This window comes from Carassius gibelio, chromosome B6, assembly GCF_023724105.1.
Source record: "Carassius gibelio isolate Cgi1373 ecotype wild population from Czech Republic chromosome B6, carGib1.2-hapl.c, whole genome shotgun sequence".
Lineage (NCBI taxonomy): Eukaryota > Metazoa > Chordata > Actinopteri > Cypriniformes > Cyprinidae > Carassius > Carassius gibelio.
Genome location: NC_068401.1, coordinates 17,314,241 through 17,324,757, shown reverse-complemented (window position 1 = coordinate 17,324,757; position 10,517 = coordinate 17,314,241). Strand labels below are relative to the sequence as shown.

General features: G+C 38.0%; 1 protein-coding gene across 2 annotated transcripts; it reads right to left on the bottom strand.

Annotated features, from left to right (window-relative positions):
- Window positions 1-3,535: 3,535 nt before the first annotated feature.
- On the bottom strand, window positions 3,536-10,352 carry LOC127959295 (MIF4G domain-containing protein A). 2 transcript variants are annotated; one of them, XM_052558374.1, is made up of 6 exons: window positions 10,255-10,352; window positions 9,919-9,986; window positions 9,676-9,785; window positions 9,354-9,509; window positions 9,157-9,249; window positions 3,536-4,937 (listed from the first exon to the last, which is right to left on the bottom strand). In XM_052558374.1, the coding sequence occupies exons 2-6, from the start codon at window positions 9,980-9,982 to the stop codon at window positions 4,710-4,712; spliced, it is 651 nt and encodes a 216-aa protein (XP_052414334.1). In that variant the 5' UTR covers window positions 9,983-9,986; window positions 10,255-10,352; the 3' UTR covers window positions 3,536-4,709. The 2 variants fall into 2 exon arrangements, with proteins under 2 accessions (XP_052414334.1, XP_052414335.1); XM_052558375.1 differs by having other exon boundaries at window positions 9,919-10,330.
- Window positions 10,353-10,517: the final 165 nt, after the last annotated feature.

Genomic DNA, 10,517 nt, shown 5'->3' with positions numbered 1-10,517 from the left:
TGTTTCGTAGCTTGGCAATGTTTCTAAGATGGAAGAATGCAGTTTTTGTAACATTGGAAATATGATTTTCAAAAGACAAATTGCTGTCTAATATGACACCCAGATTTCTGACTGTAGAGGAAGTAACAGTACATCCGTCTAGTTGCAGATTGTAATCTACAAGATTCTGTGTAGTGTTTTTTGGTCCAATAATTAGTATCTCCGTCTTATCTGAATTGGAGAAAATTATTTGTCATCCAATCTTTTACATTTTTAACACACTCTGTTAGCTTAGATAATTGGGAAGTTTCATCTGGTCTCGTTGAGATATATAGCTGAGTATCATCAGCATAACAGTGGAAGCTAATTCCGTATTTTCTAATAATATTACCAAGGGGCAACATGTATATTGAAAATAGAAGGGGACCTAGGACAGATCCTTGTGGCACTCCATATTTTACTGATGATAAATGAGATGACTCCCCATTTAAGTAAACAAAATAGTAGCGATCGGACAGGTACAGGATCTAAACCATCTTAGAGCCTGCCCTTGAATACCTGTATAGTTTTGTAATCGATCTATGAGTATGTCATGATCTATGGTGTCGAACGCAGCACTAAGATCAAGTAAGACTAGAAATGAGATGCAGCCTTGGTCTGACGCAAGGAGCAGGTCATTTGTAATTTTAACAAGTGCAGTTTCTGTGCTATGGTGGGGCCTAAAACCTGACTGAAATTCTTCATACAGATCATTTTTATGCAGGAAGGTGCTCAATTGAGCAGACACTTTTTCTAAAATTTTAGACATAAATGGAAGATTTGAAATAGGCCTATAATTTGCCAGTACACTAGGATCTAGTTTTGGTTTCTTAATAAGAGGCTTGATAACCGCCAGCTTGAATGGTTTTGGGACGTGACCTAAAGATAACGACGAGTTAATGATATTGAGAAGCGGTTTATATACATAAAAAAACATATGTAAATTCATCCCCAATCTTTAAGATGTTTAGAATAGAATTTGATTGCTTTATGTCTTCACTGAAATTGGTAAAAAAAAGAAAGAAAGAAAGAAAAAAAAGTCATTGACGTGTTTAAAATATTTTGATATAATTTTTGGATCCCCTTACCATTTAATGCAACACTTTGTTTTTGTAATATTGTAAGCTATGCTATGTTTGTTACTTGTTATGTAATAAAAAATAAAAATAAATTAAAAAAGGTAATAATAATAAAAAAATGCACTGATTGTGTAAGCTGTTATATATTCTAGATAGTAACCTTAATAGCTGCTAATAGCTCTAGTGTTTTATAGCTCACAAAAACAAAAACGCTAATGTGACTTTGTGTCTGTTAAGGGAAAGGCGTGCAAGGAGACATGTCCCAGGCAGTGTTCAAGCCTAACAGACCAAAGAAAACTCCACTCACAGAGTTTTATGCTGTCTCTTATGAGAGGCAGCAGGCTATCATTCTCTCTGGTTTGGAGCAGGTATGCTAATTTAAGCAATTCATGACCATATCATGTCAACAGTATGCAATGCATTACAATGTAGGCCCATAAAATAACCAGTGAATTGAATACTACTGTATACCTTCAATTCACTAAGACTGCACATGTGCCTGATCTCTGATCATCCCAATATGTCTTTTTACTTCTAGCACAAGGTGAGTCGCAGACGACCACGTGGGCCCGACACTGAGAATACTAGGAGGAAGTACACCTTCAAGTACCATGTGCAACAAGGAGGCCAAAGACTTGCTGTTTGTAAGCTCACATTTATGTCAGTCTTTCAACTGACCAACAGTCACCTACAGGCAAGTTTTATACAGCCTAGCTTTTTCCATTTGTTAAGTTTTTATTATATGCATGATTTTAATTAGATACATTGTCCATAACATATTTATTTAAAGTTACTTATCTTTGATAAGGTTATTCAAGAAAAGTTAGGCAGTCAGTCTGAGGGAACAGAGCAGGTAATCAGGTCTCCATTAGAGGACTTCAAAGGAAAACATAAGAACAGGTAAAAAAAAAAATCTTGAAGGACCTCATGCTCTCGTCCTGTTAGTTTTTAAAGCTGCACCAATGTCAGCATCAGTTGCCCTACAACATTCCCTGATCAAATGGGCACTGGCATTATAACTGGACGCTGGCATTATACGGTGTCGGGTGCCTTGCCACCCTATAATGCCAGCATGCACAAACTGTAATGGTTAGGATTCAGCTCACTGTTGTTGCCCAGTCAGGAAACATATTTTTGCACTGTGAGATCAATATCAGAGGTAAAGTGCTATGCAAATGTAATGTATAATCCCGGGTTTTCGAGATCGGCCAAAATGTCCGGGATTCGGCTTTTGTGTTCTACAGTTGCCTTTCATTGTGTTTACTGTGGCAAGCAGGACGAGACTGAGGGCCGCGGGAAAATGGCGCGAGGCCAGTGGCGTGGCGTGATTACTGATGAGCGACACCTGTGAGACGCAGTGGTCTCGTATCTCTCACGAAGAAGCGGGAATTTTCTTAGCAATGCTAAAACGCACACATCAATCGATCAGATGTTTAGCGTTCATGTAAACACTACATTCAGATTCACCAATCAGAATGAATTCAGATTGAAACAAAAGGTGTGCATGTAAACAATGACGATTTTTGCGTCATCTGAGGATTTTTTTCAGACAAAAAATACATAAATCTCTCATCTCACGGGGATATGAGGGAGGAAAGTATGGTAATTCGAAAATACTACTGGTTTTCTACTAATACAAAGCTTAATGCTAAACCCTGAAGTATCCCTTTAATGATTGTTTGTGAAAAACAAAATCCTATAGTTTAGAGAAAAGTTTATAATTATATTAAATTTTATTGTCACAGAAACAATGCAATTGTGCAAAACAGACCAGCATAGTTTATTATATTTCCCTTGTTCATGAGTTGTTTATTTTTTAGGCCTCATAGCATTCATCCTCCAGTGAGAGAGGGGATAAGAGAGCACATCCTAAGCTTCCCACGCCAACCAAACCACTACTCACGGATGAAGGGAGATGTGGAGTGGGAGTACCTGAGCCCTGATTTAAACATGCTCCGCCCTGTTCTCAAAATTAGTAGCTGCTACAACAGATGGAGAAAGGTTGAAGATCACAGCCGAGAGTGAGCTTCACCACTTGAAAGCCCGAAAAAGCGTACACCCAGTTGCAGGCTCACACAGAGTGGGCCAAAACCAATGATGACTGCCATGTCATTTGTATAGAAATGCAGGGGGTAGTGTTCACGCCAAACCTAATAATAGGAATATATAGGTATTTTATTTTATTTAGAACCAAAAAAAAGGAAGACATATATGGTAAACTAACATATGGAACCAGCATGGAATGAAGATGACGTATGTCTGTATTGTAAATATGTATTGTTTACCGTTATTACTATTTATTGTTTGTATGTATTGTTCATTGTAAGTATGTACGTTTTGTTTGTACTGACGTTTATTTTCTTTACTATAAGTAGGCCTATGTATTTGTAACAAACAAATCTCCATATTCATCGGGAAGAAGGAGGCGGGAACCGGCGCACAATCAAAACTCATTTTAATAATCAGAAATAAACACAAAATGGCGCGTCAGCCCCTCACGGCGACTGACGCGCACAAATAAAAGCCAAAACCTAAAATAATGTCCCAGGCCTGGTCCTCTCTCGTCCTTCACGGTCGTCGCTCCAGTTTTATATTCTTCCATCTCCTACGTGGGACTCGATACTAGCGGTGGGGCTCAGGTGTAGCTCATCTCCAATCACTACACCTGGCCTCACTCCTCGTTCCCACGCCTCTCGGCCCCGCCCCACTCGCCACATACCCCCATCGCCCCTCGCAGGCCGGGGGGTACTCCCGAGACTGCGCTCTAGATACACATAGAAACAGCATCACATATAAAATATGTGAACCACATGAAGCTTGTGGTTTTGTAACATTTTAATGGTGTAAATGTGTTAAACCCACATGATGACACTTTCACATTTGATCACCTATTGTCCATGATTTTTACACATTTCTACCATCAAAATGTTCCAGAACAATGTTTCTCAAGTGTTTCATGTGTTCCACATAGATTGCATAGAGAAACAGAGCTAAACTTCTTTCTATTTATTGCATTCAAAATAGAAATATAAACAAGACAATGTAAATGCTCTCAAATTTGGAAGGATAACTGTACAGCAGCCAGCAAAACTGAACATGTTTTCACACATATTGGCCCATACAGAATTTTTAACAATATATGCTTCCTAATAAATTAATACAAAATTAAGAAACTTTAACAAAGTATCCTTTCATATTAACAACACAAGTGAAGGTGAGACAATCTTCCTCTAAAGTTGCAATAACCTTTCACTGCAAAAATGTAAAAAAGAGAGTGTACATTGTATCAAATCAGTATTCAAAAATACTGCCGGTGGCTCACAGTTTTAGGGCTAGTAGTGATTGCTTTCATTATTGCATCAAGTCAATATCCAGTGCAGATTCATGATGCTTCACAAGAGAACACCAAAACTGAACATTCTGTGCTAAACTCAAATGCTGCACACAACACATGCAAATGCATGAACACAAGCTCTTCCATAATTCTCTGTGGTACAATTACATGGGGTTTCCACTTCTTTCTCCCATGAAGTACTCTTTAGATCTGCTGCAAACACTGTATGCTTGAAATCTTAATGCTAACAAGGAACATCATTCTTTTCTCAGTTCACCTCAGTCATCGACTTCACTATAGTAGTACTTGTGTGCAGTTTCAGTGAGGGTCCAGCCACTGGCCCTGAACTCCAAGATCTCCAGGAGCAAGAGTCTTGTCATGGAGCTAAGGTCTTCCTGAAGGAGAAAACCATCCCGGAGCAAGTTAAAAAGCTGATTCATGCGCTGGGAGTTTGTATGCTCCAGCTGCTCGCCAACACGATGGAGCTGTACCACCAGGCAGTCCACCTGTTAGAAACACAAAGGAAATTCTTATATTTAGTTGTTCTCATGAATGCAAAATACTGGAATTTGTTAAAATTTTGTTACTGTATACTGCATCCAAAATCATTAACTGTCTGAGTAGGTGCTACAATTGACAATCCAGACATATGGATGTCAACGAGTAATTGTTCATTAATTAATAATAATGTTTCTAATTTGTTATTGATTAGTGTTATTTATTGTCAATTTATAAATGTCAGTACAAAACAAAGATGTTAAAGTACAACAAGACAATAATAACTTTTTGTCAAGTTTCAGAACTCAAAATTAAAACCAGCTTAAATTGAAGGCAGTCCGCCAAAATGAGAGCTTTCGGAATGTTCTACTTTATGATCTAATAGTGTGGATAAACACCGCCTCCGTAAAAAAAAAAATATTTTCATAGCCTTCCTTCTGATCCCCACGTTAGAAAAGAGTGAAAGAACTTTATTTTTAATGAAGATCCAGACCGCGTCAATAAGAACTTGGTCCTTTGTTAACTTAATTTTACTCTAGATTAATTTACAAATGAAACACAATTAGACGTGGAGTTTTCAAAACTGCCGGGTAGAATTCGGCTGCGTAGCTCACAGGTATAGTGGCTGCAAAGGGGGTACTCGCGAACACACTTCTGAATCGTAAAAATGACAAATGGGACACCCTACGGTCTCGTGTACTTAACTGACATGCGCACACAGCGGCCATTGTAATTACTCAAGGCTGAAAGTGCACATGAAGTGTGCCATTTGGGACAGTGCCTAAAAGACATGCTGTGCTGACTATATAAGCCCCTTTCACACTGCGATTCCGGAAAATACAGGGGTGTCCCGGCAATTATTCCTGGGTCACTGGATTTGGCACTTTCACACTGCCAGTGATTACCTGGGGGATATGTGCATGCGTTCACACAACCGTAAAGGTCCCGTAAAGACATGTGACATCAGGTTGTGACATGTAATGTACGAGCTGTAAACGCTAGGCATGTTAACTTTCACTTAAGTTAGCAAATGACCTCAGTGCGGAAAGTGAGGAACTAACTGATCTCTGCTTCATTATAGTTTACAATTTTCTTTTTGTCGCGAACGTTGATCTGCCTTCAAAACACCTAGTAAAAAAGTTGCGTGATAATGTGCGTCATCACTACGACACACCCTTTATGGCATTAGTTCTGGCTTTTGTTCACACAGTGCTCGTTCCAGGACTGAACCTGGCAATGTTACTAGGTCCCCGACCCGGGATCAATCCCGGGACATGTTTGCTTTCACACAGAAGACTACCTGGCAATGTTCCGGCAATTTTCCGGGTCCAACGTGCAGTATGAAAGGGGTTTATATTGGATCCGACTGTAATGTTGCAACAAAAATGTGTAACTGTTTTAATTATGTGGTCACAGTATCTTTGTCTCTTCGCACAGATCGTTTGATATTAGTTATTTAGTTTTTTTTTTTTTACCTAAATCACAGCTGCGTCCATCTATGAGGAATGCACACTGTCAAACATTCACAACTATCACCATGCTGCGTATGCACTTTAAGGATGCCGTGTTTTATTTCAAATCAAAGCTAAATACATGTAGAAACAGCACATCCTCGTGGCACGGAAGACACAAAATAGCATATGCAGCACGGTGACATGGAATGACACAGATGAGACCTTTGACAAAAAAATTATTGAATTCACACTTTTTATGGACCTAGACACTGTTATTTACTTGGCAGTCTATGGGACAGTCTCAAGCTTTCAGGTTTTCATCCAAAATATCTAAAATTGTGTTCCTGAAGATGAACGGAGCTTTTACGGGTTTGGAACGATATGGGGGTAAGTGATTAATGACAAAAATTTAAATTTAAGGGTGGAATATCCCTTAATTGAGTACCATTAAACAGCTTGAAAGATCAAAGAAAATTTTTTATATAACTCTGACTGGATTCGTCTGAAAAAAAAAAAAGTCAAATACACCTTAAATGGCTTGAAGTTAGGGCACGTCTGAATACCATTTTTTGAGCTTTGAAGCTTCGGTAGTAATCAACATCAAATATTCAAAGCTTCAGAGGGTCAGTTAGAATTTTTTGAAGCATCGAAAATACATTTTGGTCCAAAAATAGCAAAAACTACGACTTTATTCATCATTGTCTTCTCTTCCGTATCTGTTGTGACAGACACAAATGACTTAAGCTGTTAACTTTTTTAATGTGGCTGACACTCCCTCTGAGTTCAAACAAACCAATATTCTGGAGTTAAATTACATTTACTCAATCAGTACACTGACTGAACTGCTGTGAAGAGAGAACTGAAGAAGAACACCGAGATGAGCCAGATAATGAACGATTTTGAAAGATTTTGTTGCTATAGTTTTTGCTATTTTTGGACCAAAATGTATTTTCGATGCTTCAAAAAATTCTAACTGTCCCTCTGATGTCACATGGACTACTTTGATGATGTTTTTCTTACCTTTCTGGACATGGACAGTATACCGTACACACAGCTTCAATGGAGAGTCTGAGAGCTCTCGGACTAAATCTTAAATATCATAAATTGTGTTCCGAAGATGAAAGGAGGTCTCACGGGTTTGGAACGACAGTTATTCATGACATAATTTAGATTTTTTTGATGAACAAACCGTTTAAGTAAAACAGCACATCTCAAACACATTAAACAGCATGTGTCTGTCAGCCTCACATGCAGCCTTTCTGTCAGAGCTTCTAACGGGGCGAGCGTCGGCTGCTTTGAACTTAAACTATAAACTATAGGCTACTAGAAGAGAAATAAAATGCAGAAATTATTTTGCACTGAACTCTTCATCTTTTTCTGTTGCTTGTTTTGAATACTGCATGTGGACCGGGGCGTCACTAGATTTTTGCGTAGAGAGACAAATTGAACCAGTGTACTCTGAGGTCAAAATGCTGCTAATAATGACGAAAGAGAGGTCAAAGTGGAATGAAAGAATGCAAAGTTGGGCAAGTTTTCCCATAGACCACGGCAGGTAATTATTCACAAAAGTGTACAAATATTATGTGTTTTGAAGTGGGACATAGCGCTGTTGCACTTGCTAACTTTAACTGTTTATAGTCTAGTAGTAAATTAAATCCTTTTAGGAACTGCAGGTCCTAGCCAGAGAAACCATAATAACGATTTATATGGATATGACACTAAGTAATGAGCTTATGCAACCTTATACATTTAAAATTACTTTCTATATTATTATTTACTATTACTTCACTAGGTCTGAAATATATACATATTGTACACGTTAATCCCCTGGAACACACTACAAACATGATCTAGATTAGAACATGATGCATTGCAGTGTCCCTGTCATAATTAAATGATTAAACAATTTTGGGGAAAGTGGCTGTATGTGTGTGCGTTTTACTAAAAGTTTTTTTTGTTTAGTCTTCCTTTAACAGACATTAAGACAACACTGCAAAAACAGTTTACTGTCAAGCTGTTATATTCCTCTTATATATTTATTCCAACATTCATAATTTTTCTGTCATTAATTTAACTTCATATGGTGATATTAATATAGTGTTTATAATGCTACCACTTGATGTTTTCAACCAAAACTGACATGGTTTCTAGAGAGCAAGAGATTTTGTGAAAAAAGAAAATCAAGTCTGCAAAATAAACTGTTAAAATTATTTGATGATCACTAGTCTAGTGATTGTATGTTTTTTTTTTTAAACAAAGCAGCTGATATTTGCCGTAGCGACAGCAAGAAGCTAGTGGACTGCCAAGTCAATGGAGGAAGCGTAGGGCTGCTGCTGTTTCACTTCACTATATAGTCTACTAAAACCAGGGCGTCACTGAAAAAGGTTCCTGTGGCTCAGTGGTAGAGCATTGTGTTAGCAGCGCAAAAGGTTGTGGGTTCAATTCCCAGGGAGCACACATACTTGTAAAATAAATGTATAGCCTGCATGCGCTGTAAATCGCTTTAGATAAAAGTGTCTGCTAAATGCATATGTGAAAATGAAAGTTTGATTTTGTTTACAGAATGCTGTTGTCACTGCTGCAAACTCTGATATATATAAATAATTAAAAAATGATAATTTCCCTGCAGCCAGTGGGCACCCTTTACAGTGTAGGACCCTGGGCTTCAGGCCCTTGATGCCCATGCTTTAATTCACCCCTGGCAGCAGACGCTAAAAAAATTATTCCCAAAGTGAAATTTACCTCCAGTTATTGGTGCTGAAATACATCTTACCTCTTCCTCGTTCATCAAGGCATCTGGCTGAGCCAACCTATAGAGGCAGTCATATACTGGATCCACAAGGGCCACAAGAGGAACATTGTTCACCTAAAAATAAAACATCATATAAGCAAGTCGAAAGCAAGTCTTGTGGAGGAAAATTTATATAAATAAAATAATTCAAAATACTACAAGCGAGGGAGATCTTTTACCTTGATGTAATCAAATATGCTGCAGATAAATGTGACCAAACAGACCCACTTCTGCACCAAGCAGTTTCGAGTCTCCTCTCTGGCAGTGAACTCTTGCTGTAGACGTGTCAACAGATTTCGCCTGAATACAGTGGTTGCAGCTTTCTGAGCTTCTGCCTGTTTAGAGCAAGATATTATTCACCATGTAATAAAATTATATATAAAAAAGTTTCAACAGAGGTTAATTTCATACTGTGTATTTTTGTAGAGAGCAGCAGTAACAACAACAAAGATGTAGGTCCATGAAAACATCTTTATGTTTTGACTAAGTCATAAGACTGACCTGAACTACAGCATAACACATGCGGCCAGCATCTTTGCAGAATGAGATGTCTTTCAATGACTGGTCTACAACTGCGTTAGACAGCTTCTCCAAATCAACTGACTTGGGATCTGTGAAGAAGTGGTGTAAAACAAATGATTTGTTATTTTTAAGTGCTTAGCCTGCAGACCTAAGTTAATGGCATATTACTTCAAAATGCATTTTAATTAATTATAAAAAAGAAGTCAGGTTTCGTTTCCCTACCGTCTAATGCTTTTTGAAACATAGTCTGAGTTACAACATCAAGAGGCGTCCAAGCTGAATCCATGGTGCTCAGAATTAGAAAAAAAATATATATATAAGGTAATCAGGAGAAGGATACCATCACAGACAAGCGATGAACAAATGTATTTATTTAACAAATAAATATAAAATCACTGCATGACAATAAAACAGAACATGACAAGGTTCGCTCGTATGCATTGGTCATCTTGCTGATTTTTGGCAGTGTTCAACTTGGCACAAATTCTAGCTTCGTTGAAAAGACGAATTTATGCCAAAACATTACGAAATGACACATTTGTAATGTCGCTCTCTTACTTCAAACGACGCACGGCAAATCCTCGCGCTTGTTTGATTCGATCTCAGATGGGCGACATGATGGCGTTCGACTGGTGGCCAGTGCGCATGCGCTCTTACGCATGCCTTCAAATTCTATTATTTTGGTGGATTTCAGCACTAACATTATTATCTTATCATAATGCTCTTCAAATCACAAACTAATACAAACTAATTTGTATTCTATTATTATTAAATATTTACACAATTTATGTAAACTGTTTAGAATCTGGTGTTATCTGTAT